General features: G+C 43.4%; 2 protein-coding genes across 4 annotated transcripts in view; both read right to left on the bottom strand.

Annotated features, from left to right (window-relative positions):
* Positions 1-8938: 8938 nt before the first annotated feature.
* CNTF (ciliary neurotrophic factor) lies at positions 8939-14472 on the bottom strand. Its single transcript, XM_039245061.1, has 2 exons — positions 13793-14472; positions 8939-12552 (listed from the first exon to the last, which is right to left on the bottom strand). The coding sequence occupies exons 1-2, from the start codon at positions 13904-13906 to the stop codon at positions 12064-12066; spliced, it is 603 nt and encodes a 200-aa protein (XP_039100992.1). The 5' UTR covers positions 13907-14472; the 3' UTR covers positions 8939-12063.
* A 1522-nt stretch (positions 14473-15994) lies between these two features.
* Positions 15995-19627, bottom strand: part of ZFP91 (ZFP91 zinc finger protein, atypical E3 ubiquitin ligase) — a 44330-nt gene continuing 40697 nt past the window's right edge. For 2 of the 3 annotated variants that reach the window (XM_039245055.1, XM_039245056.1), the window contains exon 11: positions 16106-19520. In XM_039245055.1, the coding sequence (XP_039100986.1) occupies positions 19010-19520 (511 nt within the window). In that variant the 3' untranslated portion in view covers positions 16106-19009. Of the gene's footprint in view, positions 19521-19627 lie in introns of all 3 variants that reach the window. The other variant, XM_039245057.1, reaches the window with a different exon arrangement.

The following is a 19627-nucleotide window of genomic DNA, read 5'->3' as shown; positions in this document are numbered from 1 at the left end:
CCCTGACAGTACATTTCTGTATTGTCGCTTCGCCTGAATTCTTTATCCAAACTGACTATGAGCTCTTTGGATGGGGGGAAGGAGAGTGTGCTCACTGTGGTTACTTCCAGAGCTCAATATCGGGCAGGACAGCCAAGTAGGTACTCTACAAATATGCTGGATGAAAGAAAACCAGAAGTCGTCCTGTGAGGCCCCAAGTGATAAGAGACACCTATCAAATCCTTCTAAGTTACCTGCTCCTCTTAGATTCTTAAATGTATTATTTCATCAATAAAGCACTTGTAAGCCCCCTTTTGCGCATTGTAAGTGCTTGAATAATAATGGGCATAGGAGCAAACACAAATAAAACTCACGTTTTCACTGTCTCAAAATATCCGAGGCAAGTAGGCAAAAAATAAAAATAAAAGGAACAGGTGAAGGGGAGGTGGTAACATGGTGCAACCATTTGGCATCCAAGGCCTTTCTAGGACTCTGGGTAATGGTGGAGAGACTGCCACAGTCCCATCCCAGCTCGTGACACAATGGAGACCACTGGGCGACTGTCAGGAAGTCATTCCTTGGACACTATACAATGTCTTCTCCTGGAGCAGGCTTCTTTTGGACAGCTGGCTTGTTGCTATCTTAAGGACACTTCAGGGCATGTAAAAAATAAAGAAGACTCTGTCCTTTTTTTTTTTTTTTTTCTGAGAGAGACAGCGTGAGCAGGGGAGGGTCAGAGAGGGAGACACAGAATCTCAAACAGGCACCAGGCTCTGAGCTGTCAGCACAGAGCCGGACACGGGGCTCGAACCCACGAACCATGAGATCATGACCTGAGCCAAAGTCAGCTGCCCAACCAACTGAACCATCCAGGAGCCCCAAGAAATCTCTGTCATTATTTTGACTTTAAGAAAGCTTAAAATCAAATTTTGGTTCTTTTTGGTTCTTTCTATACTCCTCCCCCCCCCCCCCCGCTAAATTCAATATTAATTCCAACCTGGTTCTAATGGAAACCTTTTTGGGAGATGCAAATTTGCCCAAGTTGGGAGGTGGAGAGTGGGGTGACTTCCTCATATGTCTCGGGACGACAAAAGCTCTCGTGACCTTCAGAATCACAGGGGGCCCTGCATTTGGATTTGGACAAGGGGACCCTTCCAGTTCCCTATAGAACTAAGGCAGAAGAACTGCCCTGTTCCCGGGTGGCTGTCCTTATCTTTCCTTCCTTCTGGCCTTGGGTCTTTTGTTATGCTGACTTTGAGGATTACTGATATAAAACCTTGAATGGTTCCTCATTGCCTTTGGGGTGAATCTAAATTCCTTAACACATTCAAGGCCCTTATGGTTGAGTCCTCACCTTCCCTCCAGCTTCATTCCCAGGTACTCCCCTCCCCACTCCTTCTTCCATGATTGCTATTCTCCACATTCAATTCAACATATTTAAAAACCGGCCTTGTGTTCTCCTATGGTACCTCCAATACCCGTTCCCGTGTCCCTGTTTCTTACCTCTTCACTCTCCTCTTAGTTGGCAGGGGATATTTTTTGCTTCTTTCCTCTTCCTAAAGCTCAGAATCCTTCTCTCCAGCTTCCTATGCTAACTCCTCTGCCATGGTCATAAGACTTGTCCCCTTTTCTCCATCCACTGTTACTTTTTTTACATTTATTTATATTTTTTAAAATTTACACCCAGGTTAGTTAGCATCTAGTGCAACAATGATTTTAGGAGTAGATTCCAGTGATTCATCACCTATGTGAAACACCCAGTGTTCATCCCAACAAGTGTCATCCTTAATTGCCCCTGGCCCATTTAGCCCATCACCCCTCCACAACCCCTCCAGCAACCTTCAGTTTATTCTCTGTATTTAAGGGTCTCTTATGTTTTCTTCCCCTCCTTGTTTTTATATTATTTTTGCTTTCCTTCCTTTATGTTCATCTGTTTAGTATCTTAAATTCCACATATGAATGAAGTCATATATTTGTCTTTCTCTGACTGACTGACTTGTTTTGCTTAGCATAAATCCCTCCAGTTCCATCCACATAGTTGCAAATGGTAAGATTTCATTCTTTTTGATTGCCGAGTAATACTCCTGTGTGTGTGTGTGTGTGTATACACATCTTCTTTATCCATCCATCTGTCGATGGATATTTGGGCTCTTTCCATACTCTGGCCATTGTCAATACGCAGCTATAAACATTGGGGTTCATGTGCCCCTTTGAAACAGCACACCTGTATCCTTTGGGTAAATACCTAGCAGTGCAATTGCTGGTCGTAGGGTAGTTCTATTTTTAACTTTTTGAGGAACCTCCACACTGCTTTCCACAGTGGCTGCACCAGTTTGTATTCCCACCAGCAGTGTAAAAGAGATCCTTTTTCTCCGCATCCTCACGAACATCAGTTGTTGCCTGAGTTGTTAATTTTAGTGATTCTGACTGGTGTCCATCCACTGTCACTTTTAATTCAGGTTCTCCATCATCTGTGGAATTTACTTTTCTTTCTTTCTTTTTCTTTTCTTTTCTTTTTTTTTTTTTTGCTTCCACTCTTGCCCGCTTAAACCCCCCTACTCACAGGGACACTTGAGGGCTCATTTTAAAAATGTAAATCCTACTATGTCACTTTTCTGCTTAAAAATTTCCAGTGGTTTCTCTTTGCAGTGTCAATACCCTTTAGCCAAAGATGCCTAGGACAATACCTGTAGTCAAAGTTGGGTTTACTGGCTTGTTGCCGTGAGGGAGACAGTACATCATGGGGGACTTTGGAGCACCTCAATAAGGGAGTGTTAGCAGGGATTTACTATAGGCTTTGGACTTGAGTTAGTTAGTTTGGGAAAGGATAAAGTGTAGTTTTGCTCTGCATTGAGTGCTGTCAGAAAGCAAGGGTGATTCTATGATTGGGTCATTTTTATCCAGGAGATGCTCTTTGTTATCTATGTGGAAATAGTAACCACACACTGACTTCTCTGACTTGGTTGCACACCTGCTGTATTCCAGATTCATTTCCACACTTACTCTCGCTGGTAGTGAGAGAGAAAACATGTAGCCCCTGATGTGCAGCATTGATCTGACATCCACAGCTGGTTTGCAGTGTATCACAAGCTGGTCTGGGGCTCAGAGCCAGTGAGCCTCACTGATCAAAACCACCTCATAGAAGAATAGCCTCACACCAAGCTCCCTGAGATGGTGATAAGGGAAACAGAACAAAGCCACTTCCTACTTTTGTCTAATCACAGACAAAATCAAGGTCCCTGTGCCACCCACAAAATACCCAGTCATCGAATTGCCCTCACTTCCTGACAGCATCCAAGCTGGAGCCTCTCTCTGCTTTCTCAGGCCCTCCCTTGAATCACACAGCCGAAGCCTAAATCCTACAGTAAGTGCTAACACTGTCTTACTGAGACACCCCCTAGCTTCCCATGGTGTCCATTCTTCCTCACTGCAACAGGTAATAAAGCCACTCATGTAACCACAGGTGTGCTCCTCCCGGTCTTTGGCTGAGGGCCTGAGCACTGACATTGCTCCCTTGCCCTCCTGGTTTCAGCGCGTTGGCTTCCTTTCAGTTCCAAGAAAATGGGAAGCTCATTCCTGCCTTGGGGCTTTGTACTCGTTGGTTCTCTGTGAGCCAGGTACTTCCTCTCAGGTCGCTTGGTGGTCTCATCTCATCATTCAGATTTCAGGAAAATTAACTCCTTGGGAAATTCTGTCATGGCCTCCTCTAATCTTGTATCACTTTTTGATTTCCTATATAATTCACTGAAGAACCAAACCAGCGCCATGACAGGCTTCAGAAGGCCCCAGAGAGGAGAAGACCCAAGTCTCTGAGGCCTGACTCAGCAGGCTTGAGCCACCGCCCTTCCCTGTGTCCGAACCAATCACTGGAGGTTGGGAGGTACCGGACGTTCCGGCCACTATTCTGGCCCACCTTGCTCTAAACTCCCCAATCCCTCTGCGCCGTAACAACCTCCGCCGTCACCTTGTCCTATCACATTGTAGTCCCTGTCCATCACCCCTTTCCTGCCCTAGAATTAATAAAAACCCTACTCCTCCTTTGTTCGGGGCTCTCAGCATGGATTCATTGCGTTGGTGAGGTCTGGGAGCCCGATAAGCCCGTAATAAAGCCCTTTGCCTTTGCATACGTGACTCGGACTCCTTGGTGGTCTTGGGATTTTGGGGAGATCGCGATCTGGGCATAACACACATCCCTCTCTAAATTCTATTGTTAGCGGTTGCCTATCTTCCTCAACCAGAACGCAAATTTTAAAAGATCAGGGGTTATGTTGTGTTCACCTCTGTACCCCGGTGCCTTTAACATTTCCACAAATAACCAAAAACATATAGTTGTGCCCGAATCGCGAGTCCCAGAGACCTCCAAGGAGCCGGCACCAATGTAAATACAAAAGGGTCTTTATTACAAGCTCGAGCAGGGGCTCATCTGCCTACCGGTGGTGGTGGTGTCGTGGCAGTTTGGTGAAGCGAAGAACAATAGCGAATAGGGTTTTTAGGGAGTAAGGGATGGGGGTGTTACAGTTCATGTAGCATCATCACATAAGCACCAATTACAATTACAGCTCTGACCATTCAGTATCTGTGAGGTGTTCATTACTTTTGGTGGGACCCAATCATGACTTCTGAGAATCCTTTGAAAATGACCAGTTATGAGGTGAGTTCAAAGGGCCCACGTGGGGTTCAGGCAAGCGGTGAGAAATTGGCTAGTTTGTATCTGCAGTTCCCAGCCTTGACTCAGACCAGAGGAATGTTTCTTTTTACTTTTTGATTAGCTGAACTGAGGGCGGTCTGAGGATGGCTTTAGCCTTGAACAATCTGAGGCTTTTCCTGGGACTGGGACTGGGGCTACGTGCAGCCCGAGGTTTCTCTTAATGGAGGACTTAATTTTTGGCTCTTCAATATCTTGCCCCGAGAACAATAGCATCTTCTTAATGGATTCCTCTGCCCCAGGCCACTACCACATCCACATCCAGGACAGCTCTCACAGAGCCCTCTGAATTGTTTTTCTAAAACAAAGGGTAGATGCTAGCACCATCCCTCTTGAAGAATCTTCCAGATAGTCTTTCCTAAAGGCTTCAGCACCTCACTCCTCCGGTCTCATCTCCTACTGTGGTTCTCGGAGAACCCCGAGCTCAGTCCTGGTGAACATTCCCAACCATGCCACATACCTTCCAGCAGCCAAGCCTTGACAAGTGCTGCTCCTTCTCCCCGGAATGTTCTTGCCCGCTTCTCCTTTCTTTTTCCTGAGGCCAAAATCCTAGTCATTTTTTCAAAGTCTGGCTCCCAAACCACTTTTTTTTTTTTTTGAGAAGTTCTCTCCATTCCTCCCTTCCTTGGGGCTCCTACGGCTCTTCTTTTATACTTGCGGTGCTACTAACCACACCCTGACTTCTGTCCCCATTGGCTGTATACCTGCTGTCTTTCTTAGAACACCATGAGTGCTTGCAAGACAGGGAAAGATCTGCTGTCTGTGCCTCTGTTTCTTCAGTAGTAAAAGAAAAATCTTTGTACTTTAAGGGAAGAGAACTTCTTCCCTCTAGATTTGTTGTCTGGTCTAATAATTAAATTATTAAATATTGACCTAAGATGGATTCACGGGAGAAAGACAAAGTTAATTTCATACATACTCATATAAAAATATGAGACTCAGAGAAGTGACCAGAGCAGGCAGCTTTTATACCTACCTTTTAGACACATTTGTGAAGAATTGACTAGATCAGGGGGTTTGGACTTGAGGTAGTAAGTTAGCGAAGAAGTAACATGGTTTGTGTATAGAGACTTCTCAGCCCTCAATTCCCTCTCTGGTGATGAGCATGTCTCTCTCCTGGTACAGGGAGGGTCCTTTTCCAGGAGATTTATTTTCTGCTTTCTGGAGACAAAAGAGGGTCGGTACACGCTGTTTAAGTAACTTTAAAATAACCTACATGCCAAAGCAGCCCATTTTGGGGTGGCCTGCCCTGAAGTTCGTCAGTACCTAGCTCATAGAGTTTTTCTGAGGAATAAATGAGTCAATGCCTGTAAAGCAATTAGAATGATGACCAGCACAGAGTAATTAAATACTGAATAAATGTTTGTTACTACCACCACATTCCTTTCTGTATCCTTATTACTGGTCTGAAGTAGGCCTCAATATGTATTATTGTTGCATTTGGTGGGAGGGGGACAGGAAACTGCTGGAAGACTGAGCTTTGGAGCTTTGAACCAGGTTGGTAATATTTTAGTAACCTACTGAGTTGTCTGTGTAACTTCCTTCCAACTCTCTCCCCACCCCAAACTTTGAGGATAAGAGCCAGGGATAATTAAGCAAGAGGAGAGAAGGTAGTCTTAAACCTTTACCTAGTGGTGTGGCATCAGGTTGGTCTGACCTAAAGGTACCTCACCTGCCTCAGAAATTTATTTATCTAAAAAACCTTAAAAAAAAAAGTTTTATATATATGAGAGAGAGAGAGAGAGCAAGAAGGGGAGGGGTCAGAAGAGAGGGACTGAGAGTCCGAAGCAGGCTCTAGACTCTGAGCTGTCAGCACAGAGCCTGATGCAGGGCTCAGACTCACAAACCATACAAACCATGAGATCATGACCTGAGCCGAAACCAAGAGTCAAACGCTTAACTGATTGAGCCGCCCAGGTGCTCCAGGAATTTATTTTGAAAAAAGCCTCCCTGGGCCCCTTATTCGGATGATGCTTATCCTGGAAGGAATAACATATTTAACCTTACCTCAGACTGGCTCCTGCTTTCCCTGGTCAGGGGAGGGATGGCATATAGGATGACCAAATGGTAGGGGTGATGGCTGGGATCACAAGAGAAGTCTGGCCTAGGAGTTGCTGTTCCCAGAGTTTCCGAAGGCTTGTGAGAGGAAGGGTTGCCAGAGTGCTGGATGCAAGAGAGTGGGAAGGATGAAGAGACCCCAGATGTCTCCTAAGATGAGGCTGGTCTAATGGAGGAGCATGAAGGGACAGTGGGGGATTCCCTAGGCTTAGTTGTTCTGATTCTTCTGGTTTCTAGCTGGGACACTGTGGCACATAACTGAACCTCTCTGGCCCTGTGGTGCTGTTTGGTGGAGAAGTTTTGAGTTCTGTTCCGTGTTAAGAGGAGGTGCTGGCATGTGGCAGGTGACTCCGTCTAAATGAGTGCTTTAACACATCCTGGACAGTGTCTGCCAGGCTGCTCCGGAGCCTGCCTGATTCCACCCCTCTTCCCCCCGCCCCTGCGAAAGCCACCTTGTGGGTGGGGAGAACAGCCAGTCTCCACTCTCAGGGAGGTGCGGGATTCCTGGCAAGTTACCTGTGAGACCGGGTTAGTCTCTACTGGCCAAAGGTTCACCGGCACAACAGGGGGGTGTCTAGACTGTGATCAGATGGGACCCTGGGGAGCAACTGGGATTTCTCTGAGATACTTAACAGAGCTCTCTCCTCAGCTGAAGGTCTTACATGAACCCAAGCTATCTGAGACATGAAATATACTTGATGTTTGCATGTCATTCACAAGTACTTTCAGATACTCATTTATCTAAACCAGTTATCAACCTGTAACGTTAGTTGTCATTTCCATTTCATTAACGAGAAAGCTCCGAAAAGGTGATTTATCTGTTTGGAAACTTAACAGGGTTTGTCACAGAGCCAGGTTTGGCACAAGTTTGTACTGGCTTTATCTGAATTACGGAGATGGAGGGTGATTTCAACATAAAACAGCCTCGATCATTAGGCAGTGTATGGCAGTGGGGTATAGGCGAGTGAGTCTTGGAGCCAGAAAGCAAGCTCCACACCTGTCAGGTACTAGGGGAGGGACTTGGGCAAGTTAATGCTCATTCTCACTTCCCTCATTTGTGAGATGGTATCTCAGAGGATTAACTGCCTGACATGAGTAAATGCAGTATTCATATTGCCTTGAAAATGTAGATAAAAATATGGCATCTCTTAGTAAGGTTCCTATTTTCCCCTGTGCGATTTTTCCCAGCTTAAGTTTCTACCTTCAAACTGGACTAGAAATGGGCCAGTCAGGGCTTGATGGGGTTCAGATACTTGAAATTAAGCCATAGGAAAGGAAATCTTCCTCGTCTGCAGGCTAGCTGATAGGTGTGGGGCCGTCCGCCTTTTCTAGGCTGACTGGCTGTGGGAGTTTTTCCCGGTGGCCTGGCATCATGGAGATTTACCCGGCACGCTCGACGGAGCCTGGCCCTTGCTGGGAGGATTAAATTTCATCCAATGTTGAAATCACTTGAAATTCCTCTTGCTCATCCAAAGATACAGAAATAAAAGAAGCAGCTCATGGTCCTGCTGAGGCGAGATCTTTATTGTTAGTCGCTCTTGCATCTTTTATTTTCTATCTGCCAAAAAGATACGGGTCCAAGTAATAGAAGAATCACATGCACACGGATGTTACCACATACCCCACACACATCTATCTCATCAAAAGGTCAAATTGTATTTTTACTGTGTTTATCTGTAGACCTCAGGGCTCTATGGAAGCTTCTGAGTGGAAAGAGGAAATTTTTACCACTTTCATTTTCAGTGTGCCCTCATTCAGAGGGTTTGTTCCTGGGTGGGCTGAGGCAGGAGGCCACCCCATTCTTTTTAAATGTCCTGGCCTAAGCACTGCCTAGTAACTAACGCTCGTAAATCAACGGAAATGATACCCAAATTTGACTCCCCCACCCCCCTTTTCCTCTTCACCAATCACTTTATCGCCCTGGTGGAAGCCCCTTTGCTTTCTGCATTTCTGTTTTACTCCTTAGTATTAAGATAGTAGGCGTTCAGCCACCTCATGAGGAGCTGAGGATTCATAATTCTTTCCAAACCACTTAGGAGCTATGTAGGTCTCCTTGAAATATTCACTTGTCTTTCTGCCTGTTTGACCAGTGGTCACAAGAATGAGTCATCCGTTGGGCTTTAATCCACATGAGCCTGAAATAACAGCAATACCAAGACTATGACTTTATTAAAACCTTCACTTCTCACAAACCTGATTATTTCAAAGCTAATTTTATTTGACATTTGGCCTGTGAGTTTGTACCAATTTGCAAGGTTTTTTTCCCCCCAAGTCACCTTCTTAAACCAATGCAAAGTTCATCAATTCTCACACCTGCAACTCCTTACAGATTCAGGAAAACAGAATCTCTCTCCCGACAAAGGACTTTTCTAGAGGCTGTGGGATAGAAGGAATCGTCTTTACAAAAATATGAGTTAGCGGTTAGGAACTAAATTTTAAATGCCTTTAAAACACACACACACACACACACACACACACATAAACGCCTTTACGTATATATAACTATAGTTACATATTACACATTTTATATAACTTTTATAGTTACATATTATATAACTATAGTTTATATGTATATAAAAATATGATTCCCCAGAGATCTTATCCATATATAGACCTAAGAAACAAGGGAACTAACATCTAAAGGCCAAAAATCTCTTGAGTTCCGGACCCTTAAAAAGACCATCCTTCAGTGTTGCCATTATTCCCACCTGTATTTTAAGACACACTCTTAGAACAGGGGCCTAGAACATCAGACAAGCATGATGCACAGTTGACACATTCAGATCCACGCACGTTTGCGACTTTGTTATTAGAGCCGAGTGCTCATTTCTCCTTTCTTCTATCTACATTTTTCTAACAATTTCCCCCTTACTTCTTTTGAGGGATACTGCAAATTTTTTGAAGAAACTGATACAGAACTCTTAGCACAATGCTGGGCGTACACTCAGGGGGACTTGATGTTTGTGACCTAATTGACACTCACACGGCTTCCTATTTTCCTCCCATTCAATAGTACTTGTACTTTCTCGGGACCCTCTGCAACTTCGAATGTGCCTCTTACAGGTAAATATTCCTTCATACGTAACTCAGCAGAGCTTAAGTCATGCTCCACTGATTTTTGAAACTTCTGCTGACATCAGCTCTGCCTCATCTGCTGAATATAAACACGAAACACTTGGAGAGGAGTCCCTTCTTTCAGATTCAGCAAGACTGTGTTCAATTACTCCCCATTAAGAAATTGTAGTCACATCTTTATCCATTAAACAGAAAGAGCCTAAAATACTTCACAGATAAATCTAAGAGCTTCACATTAATAAACAGGTATTTTATCCATTAGAAATACTGCTCTTAGGCAGATGAAAAAGTTTAAATAGGAGAAAGCTTGAATGAAATAAGCCTCTCTGCATTCACTGAGGAAGTACCTACCTATATACCAAAATTACAAATGAACTAAAACCAGACAATAAGCCTTGAATGGGAGCTGGACCCAAATGTTTATTGCTGCCTCACTTTCTTCTAACAGCTAACCCTTCCCTTTCTCATGATTGCTCTTTATTTGGTACCCAGCCAACCTCTGAGACACAACTGAACTCCTCCCTCCACCAGAAAGTGATTGCTGGTCCTCACTGAGCTCCTCCCTAGAACTCCCTAACCCTAAACTCGTGCCTCACAATTCCAACCAGCACTGATGCCTTCTACACATACAGGGTCATTTCCACAGACGTACACTGCACAACAGCCTCCCTTCCCCCGTATTGTCATAGTGCCTCTCCCAGCGTTTGACCCCCTCTCTAACCTCATGGAGGTTTGGACATGCACTCTTGTGGGAAAAAGATGAAAGATAAGTCACCCCATCCCAATCTCATGCAACCTATGTGGCTGGCCCTCTCTGACTCATGGTTCACTTAAGAGCACAGGACCCTCAAGTAAGCAAACTAAATTGATTTGGGTCTCCCATCCAAGAGGGAGAGTTTGACTGGTAGCATAAAAGAGCGTCACACCTGAGAGCTTCTGGGCTTACGCTGCAGCACTGGTTCACAGGCCTGACCGCAAATGACCTTTTCCATTAATGCCCACATTTACAAGTTGGTGTCTTTCATACGGTGTTTCTCTCAGGAACACTGAACACAAAGTCCTGCCCCTTTGTTGTGGAGCATGGAGGCTTGGCTCTATATTGCTTCAGAACCGCTGGCCTTCCCGCTGGGAAGAGAGTGGGCCTTACCCTCTCCTCATGACTAAGTCCAGAGAATGTGTGGTAAAGGAGTTTTATGACATTTTAACCTGAGTAGTATTCCAGACAGACATTGTTCATGAATGCTTGGCTTACGGTGTCTGTGTCGCTACACTGCTGATGACTAGAAATGTGAGGTAACCTAGTACGTGCTGTGCCCAATCCAAAAGTCAAAAACATTTGGGGACACTTTAAATCAGCCTGGAGCATCCTCATTTCAGAAGTACGGTGGGCCTAGTCTTTTCCTCAAAAGATCTTAATATCTCCACTGCTCTCTTCTTAGCTAAGCATGAGCAACTTTAAATACCACCCTTAATGCCAATTTTGTTCCACTAACCTATCAGGACATATAATGGGGATTGTTTTTCCAGTGCTGGGGATAGACTACATGGGTCAATTTTCCAACCCTCTATGACACAGAGGTGCAGTGATCAAGGTTCAGAATTAGGCCTCTGAAGTGAGGGGCACATAGGCTTTGGAATGAGAAAGATCTGAGTTCAAATTTAAGTGTGCCATTTGCTGGGTAGGTAATCTGGAACAAGTTATAATTTCTGTGGCCTTGTTTTCTCATCTGCCAAGTGGGAATAACACTACCTCCCTTAACAGAGTTGTTGTGAAAATTATAATACACACAGAGCCCCTGGCGTACTGCTACCATATAGTACATACTCCATACATGTTAGTTACTATTTTTATTATCCATGAGTTTGAATTGGCTAGTAGAGTCCATGATTTTTCATTCACTATTTGTCTTCTCAGAAAAGTCATCTAGGACTAAAGTTAAACACATTTATCCTGTGAGACTGTTAAATACTTATAAGGTTAACTTAGTGAGTAGAAAAGGTTAGAGCACTAAAGTGGAAGAATGTTGTCCATACCCGCACTCCCTTATGGCCCCAACACACACACACACACACCAGAATAAACCTTATGCCCATTTGTCCACATCTCCAACCCTACTTGATGAAAATGCCTGTGGTCTTAAAGGTTAGAAAACTTCAACCTTTCAAAACTTAAGGATGGGAAAGTGAGACCCCAGGAACTGTGTATATTCCACTAGAAAAGGAAGGGGGAGAGAGAGGGAAAGCTGCTATGTTTTCTGGTCATTAGCAATATAATGGCTCCCGTGTGCCGGAACCCCAGTCTGATGAGAAGAAATGACTCGAAGGTCACGAATGGACCGAACTGTCCACTGTGAAAGCTCTCGCAACACCTTCAGGCCCCACAGCTTCTTCTCAAAGAGACCACCATCTCCAACAATGATAGGCATCCCAACAGCCTCACTGGGGGGGATCTTGTGTTCCAGGAGCATCATTAATTCCTCCAGTTGGTAAGCAAAGGCAGCAACTTGGAGAAGAAGGGTATGTATTGCTTGATGGAAGTCCCCTTCAGCTGGAGTAAAATGCACCTGCTGGTCTTCTAAAAGCCTGGCCAACATAACATGGAAGGCACGGTAAGCTTGGAGGTTGTCTTGGAGTCGCTCTGCCTCAGTCAGCTCACTCCATCGATCAGTGCTTGCTACTGGCACACCATCCACAGAGTCCAGGTTTATGTTCTCGTTCAGGCCCTGATGCTTCATCTGGCCAAGGATACATAAAAACATCACATCTTCTGTAATCATCCCAAAGTCCTTATTTAATCCCTAAATCTCATGTAAAACCTTATTCACCTTCCTGGTCAAGGATCTAAACTGTAAAGAAAATAACAAATCTACAAAAGGAACTCTTCATTTGAGACCCAATGATGGAACTTTAGGAAGACACTATTGTTTCTGAAATTATACATACTGTTTTGACTATCTGTTCACTTTTTGTGGGAGAATCTGCAGCTTTCATTGGGTTCTAAGGGTTGAAAACCACGGGTCTAGAATGTTTCCTTCCCACTTCAAACTGCCTTTGAGAAACTGGAGTATTTTAAATCATATTGGAGATTTAAAAAACACTGGGTACATCTATGAAGCCCTAGAACTAACCCACTGCAGAATTTTTCTAACCCCCTCTCTCCTCCATTGTCCACTTTCAATGGTGAGGACAATCCTTTAGAGAATTCAATGGATACTAGTTAAAAAAAACAAAAACAAAACCAAAACAGACTTGTTGATATTTCAGAGTCTGATTTCTAACTGGTGAGGCTGTAAGAACCTATATTCAGAACTCTCACAGGGCCTTCAGTATCCCTACAGGCCTCAGGTAGACAAGGACAGGGATCTCCCTCTATCAAAAAACCAGTCTGGAACTCCATGGTTAACTCCCTAAGTTCCCTTGACACTTCCCTAAGACCCCAGTGAATCTTCTGGGGGATCCTTTTGGCAGTGTAGGTGACCATTCTATTTAGACAGAGGGAGACTTGGTATATATTATAAAAAGTGGGTGGCTGATTCTGTATAGGAGAAATTCTTTGGATTTGTACTGCTCTTCTCTCTATCCTATACACCTCACTCTTTCACTTACACAGCACAAAAATTCAGAACAATGTGTATGAAGAACCCACCGTTAATCTATTGTGGTAGAATTCAGACTGTAAGCAATCAAATTAGGAACAGCCTCCAAGACATACAGTCAATCCTGCCCAGAACCCCATGTATATTTTCTTATTCAAAGAACAGGTCTCCTAAATAGCCTAGAGAAGAAAATACTATCACAAGAGTTTCCTTAAGGGAAGGAAGCATGAAGGAACCATGTCAAATGATAGGCCCCCATCTATGAATGACTCTATGAGGAGGGCCTTCATGATTGGTAATGGGGGATGGAACATGGTGGAAACGGGCTGCATCAGAGGAGATGAAGCGAAAACAGACAACAGCAAAATAGGCAACTTACATAAGATTCCATAAGAGCAGTCAGGTCTGAACGAATCTTCCTTGCTAGCCAGATAGAGCGGCTACAGAGGTCCCGGCGGTAAGGGGTCAGTGAGGAGTGCTCTGCGAAAGCCATTCCCTAACTCAAATGTCCCAGGAAACAAGTGAGCTGGGTTTGCTTCTGTCTACACTGGTCCAAATAAGAAATGTGACTCTCAGACTAAATCCACTGGGCATTCTGTACTAATGGGATTGTGCACCCCACCCCCACCCCCCTGCCTGACTCAGAGGTGGCAGCAAATTCCTGGCTGTGGATTTTTGTGCCTGTGGAATCAAAGGCCCCTTTTTAATCAGCTTTTTTTCCTGCAGTGTCTGCTTCCATCTCTCTCCTCCACTCAGTGCCTAGTCTACTTGTTTTTATGTCATTGTTTTGCTTTTGCACTTAGCAACAAGGTCCCTATCACACTAATCCTCATGACACCCCTGCCTAATGGGATCTGTTTTATATACTTATCAGTTCATTTTATTATCACCCTCCTTTGTATTCCCCATGTCCTCTTCTTTCTTTCTTTCCTTTTTTTGGCCTGGTAAAGTGCTCAAGAATATTAAGTTATTATTATCAATACAGCAGCCATTGATTAAGCAACTACTCTGGACTAGACACTGTGCTCAAGGCTTTAAAGCCTTTATTTGACGTGTGGAATAATTCTATGAGATAAATATTATTTTCCCCATTTTACATAAGAAATTGAGGCTTAAAGAAACTAAATAATATGCACAAAATCCAGGAAACAGGCACAAAAGTTAAATACAGGTCTCTGATTTTACAGCTGTTTCTCCCATTGATTTTTCAGTTTTATTCTTTAGGTTTCTGACATTTACTTAGGAAACAAAGTTTATGTAAAACAGGTCCCTTAAAAATACAGCATCTTTCCATTTCTATAGCTTCATTATGTATTTAAAGTTAGTTTAATTTACACTCAATTAAAAATCAGCAAAGTAAGCATCTCTAACCTCAATCAGGGTGCCTTCCTCATAGCTACAGGATGAGGAAAGTACTGTTTAGGCCTGTTCTTTTCCAAAGGACAGGAAACACCCAAGCCCGACTGGGTAACATTTCTAAGGCAGTCTCAAGTGACAACATGCTTTTCTTTTTCTTCGTTAGCCCAGTCACACCACCTTGCTTCTTAACAAGATAAGAGAATGAGCTGGGCTTTGAAATGAGGGCAAAAGAGTTTAATAGCATGTGCAGAGTTAGAGTTGTTCTTCTACTGCATTCAACTCAGTAGGTTAGATGCTTACTGACCAAGAGCTCCAAGGGTCATCCTCGAAGTCAATCAATTAGCTCCCACTGTCTCTTGGCAGACACTGTCTCTACACTGAAACCCACACCTTCTCAGACGCAAACTTCCATAGGTAAACAATACGCAAGAGTAAGAAAGGAGAAAAGGGAGAAGTGGGTGCTGTCGCAGTAGGCCTTTTAAGAATGTAAGAGGACAGGTCTTCTTTTTAAATTAGCACTTGCTGTGCACATGGAGTTTTGTGAAAAAGCACTGATATTACTTGGTACCAAGGTTTTGTCATTTATCAGACTAACATAAACTTTACAGCATTCTTAACATTCTCTCCACTCGATTAATAGGGCCACCTTTTCTAGAAGTCTGTCAAAACATAGGAGGGATTTCCAAGTTTGCCAGATGATCATAGAATCCTATGACAAATCAGCATTAGAAATCAAGAGCTACAGTGAGTCAGGCACTAACTGTCTGACTCCCAATGAGAGCAAACGGCAGCATCTGCCACATAAAACCTGCTCTGAGCACACTGGGCTCTCACTGAACGGCAGCAATGGTTTTCACCCTTCAGGTAACTGCAATTCAGTACAATCAAGGAAGACAAGTTGCTTCCATGAAGACAACTTTTATTGTTCTTCTTTACATATTTATTTTGGATATGCCTTACCTAGATTAAGAGAAAACAAGGATTTGAAAAGCAGAGTATCCCTTTTATTATAATTTCTTTTTACATAACCTTTTCAACCTAATTCAGGGGACTACCTGTCTCTCCCATCAAAGGAGAAGGGTCCTGCACATTACAACAGGCAAAAAAGGCTTGTAGGAAATAGAATATTTTAAACTGATTCATTACAATTTTTCAAATTTCTTGAGTACATTGGAAAGTGGGAAAAAGAAGGAGGGAAAAACGGTACTTCAAACAACCAGACTTAATAACCTTAGCTGGCTTTAGTACACTCTTTAGATATTTTCCAACAGGTACAAAGGAGGTTCAAGTGCTCTATGTAGATGCTTTTCCATACCTGAATTCTTTTTTTTTAAACTCCCAGTAATCCTGGCCAGTATTTATCCAAACTCTCTGAAGCACAGTAAGTCTCGATTATGCAGAATAACCCTAGGCAACCAGAGATTAGGGGGAGGCGCATCTCCCAGAAATAATACTTGTATCTGAGTCACATTTTCAGAACTTAGAATTGCCAATTAAAGATGGAGAATATGCAGTGGGAAGAGTTATTAAAAAGGTAACACAATTTGACTAAGAGTAGGCAATGTAGAATTTTAAGGTTAGGAGAGCTCCTTGGAAGGACACAGAAGTACACAGTGTGAGAAGCAGACAGGGAAAGGGAAGAGGGACTAGTAGAAGACAGCTTACTTGTACCACTTTTTACTGTGCTAGCATCCCTTTCTCAAAAGGAAAAACGATTAAGTCCCTGGGGAATATTTTAAAATTGATTGCAAACTGATAATAATTTATTGAAGCAAACTGTAGGCAAATGGTACCTATAGAGAGGTCAAGAAACAAAATGAGAAACAGAAAGTTCCTAATTGTTAGAACTAACTTGTTGCTTTTGATGGGGAGGAGTGTGATACAGGGAAGAACATATTTTCCCTTTCTCTCATCAAGTTTTTTAATGCAATTTGCTTTTGTGTAGGTGGTTAAAAAATATCTGATGACTGGCCACTGCAAGCACAACTTACAGGGACAGAGAAAATAAATGTGATGATGACAGAAGTTAAGTGTGGAGTACAGATGCAAGCCAGTGAAACAGTATAAAAAGGACTTATAATGGGAGTGGAACAACTTCGTTGTAAACCCACCCAATCAATCTGATAATATTTTCAAATGTAGTCAACATACCAGAGTCAATTCCAAATCCTTACTGTGGGCAGGAAAGCATATTCTACATCCCTTCTATCCTTATTCCATTTTCAACCCCCACACTGGAGGGATGGCAAATCTGCAACACTCTGAAAAGAAACAATGGTGCCTTTAAGTCTATTCACTGTAGGTGTCTGACTCCCTATTCCCTGGCATCCAAACCACTGACACTAGTGGGTGTAAAGTAAGCCTCTTTCAGATATGACATTTTGTTACCCCTCTTTTTGGGAAAAAAAATAAATCAAAGAGAAAATTGATAAACTTTGTAGTTTTAGTGTTTGTGAAAAACAAGCTGTTCCTTATTTTGCTCCCAGCAAAACTTCATTCTTTCCAACAGCCATCACACATTTCTGACAAACAATGAATAGGGCAAGCCTTTAATTCCAGCTTGTGAGGTACACAGAAGTTAGAAACTGCCCTTCTAATTCTCTAAAAATGAGCCCAAATAGGTTTTTAGTCTTCTGGGAATTATAAACTTGTACAAAAACACAACCTTCCTCTCCTTTGGACAGTAATAAGCAATCTACCCCAAGAAAACCCCTATCTCCATGGATATGGTAATTCCCAGAATTTTAGGTAAAAATCAAAGTTATCACTATACAGATTATTAACTTTGTCTATGGAAGCCTTTCCTCTTCTGAAGTGTTCTTCGAAGGGAAACAGAACAGAACAATTTCTTTGACTTAAAACTGTGCGAGTCCTATATCTCTTCACTAATGGCAGTGTCCTTCACTAACTGGGAGCTGGAATGAACCAATGATAAAGTAAAGCAGAAACCAAAACAAAGTAAGGGGTCAGAATTGGGCCAAGAGGTGTGTGGAAAGAAATGAAGGGGACAAAAAAGAAAATAAATTCAAAAAAAAATCTTTTATCTGTAATTCAGACCCTGAACAATCCTTCTCATCCCCTCAAAATTCCTAAATCTCAATGCTCTAAAAATTCAAAGAGCACTAAATACTGAAAATCTAACAACCTTCCCTAAATAGGCTTCTGAAAAAGCACTAGGCTACTGTATACTACTGTAGTGATTTTGTTAGTGCTGAGGACCAGCTTTCTTTAAAGGCCACTGGAGAGCTATGATTTTAGAGGCTGGCTGTGCTTCTTCAACCCTATATCTTGCCTTCAAAAAAGTACCTCTTATGGAAAGGATCCCATGTCAGAATAATCTAATCTCTCCCAGCCCCACAAAATATAGCAACAAAGATCAAAAAAAAAGAGAAAAAAAAATCAGTCTTTCCAATAATAAATAAGGAATCTCAGGTTCCACAACACAAAAACACACGTTTCAAAGTGCAAATTTCTGCCATTAGTCTGGGACTTTTACTGATACAGAGCCTTGTCTTATGGTCTGAGAAACCATGTAGAGGGCAGCCCCCCTCCCTGTTGGGAGCCTGCTTCCAAGCTAGTGAGCACCACTGAGAACCAGATGGAGGTGTTGGGAGGGGACTGAAGTGCTGGGTTCACAGAGGAGGGAGGTGGTCCCCATGAATCCTTCCTTTCCGAAACCCAGCAGGGAATGGAGGAGAAGGGGGGTGAGTGAGAGAGGGGTGCTGTTTTAACAGCTCACCCTGCCAGGGAGCCTAAAGTGCCAAGTCAAGCTGCCAGCCTCCAGAGATTAGAACTGTATGATGCTTTGGGGGTAAGTGTGCCGCAGCGGGTAGAAGCCAGAACCATAGGGCAGCAGTGAAGGAGAAGGGGCTTAGAGGACAGTAAGATACTATCAAGAGTTAAAAGCTGATCCAGAGCACATCAGAGTTACAGGTTTAAGAAGGGATCTGCCGGTAAGCACAAAGTCTGCCTGGCTGGAACGGAGGGGGAGGAGAACCCTCACTTTAAGAGCTTCTTTTTTGCCTACCTTTTTGGTAAAGGCAACATCAATTTCATAAAGGGGACAATAGAGGGAGAAGAGGGTGGGTGTAGGTGTGTGTGCTGTGATCCACAATGGAAAGAGCAGGCCCTTCAGTTATTTTACTAGATTTTAAATGCTTTAAATTTTTTTTTTTGTCCTTTTTATCTTTTAAATACAAAGTCTGAGCTGTCCCAGTGCCCAAAGTCTTCCCTTCCACTAAGGTCCAGTAGAGTCTGAATCTTCAATCAGAACCTCTGTGGTAGCACCGAGTATATCCGAGTTCATGACCAGCCCTTCAGTGCCCCCACTGCTGCCACTTCCCACAAAGATCTTGCCATCAGCCATCAGGCTCACCCGCTCTGTCCCACTACAGTATGACTTGGACATCCCTTCGGCTTCTAGCAGGAGGCACTCTCCAGAGGTGGAGTTTCCCAACGGCTCAGGAAGGAGAGGAAGACCCTGCCCATCTGCAGGTTGTGTCAGGGACTCAGGGTTAGTGCCCAAGATGTCTGTGCTGGTGATGAGGGCGCCCGCATTGGCAGCCAGGGCTTCGGCAATCAGCACCTCTGGGTGGCTTTTTGCTTTGTGTGCCACTACGCTGTCCTTCTTCTCAAATTTTTTGCCGCAGATATTGCAAGAGAACTGGTAGAAGGAATCTGCATCATGCTTCTTCATGTGCCAATTAAGGGATGCCTTTTGCCGACAAGTAAATCCACAGATCTCGCATCTATGAGAGCAGAAGAGGAAATAGCTGATCAAACAGAGAAATGTGGAGGGCTCTTACTCATGGTCAGGGCAAGAACTTAGGGGTCACATATATAAGCAACAGTCACT

This window comes from Hyaena hyaena, unplaced genomic scaffold (assembly GCF_003009895.1).
Source record: "Hyaena hyaena isolate Hyena2069 unplaced genomic scaffold, ASM300989v1 scaffold_252, whole genome shotgun sequence".
NCBI lineage: Eukaryota > Metazoa > Chordata > Mammalia > Carnivora > Hyaenidae > Hyaena > Hyaena hyaena.
The sequence above is the reverse complement of the archived record's forward strand: the minus strand, read 5'-3'. Positions and strand labels throughout refer to the sequence as shown.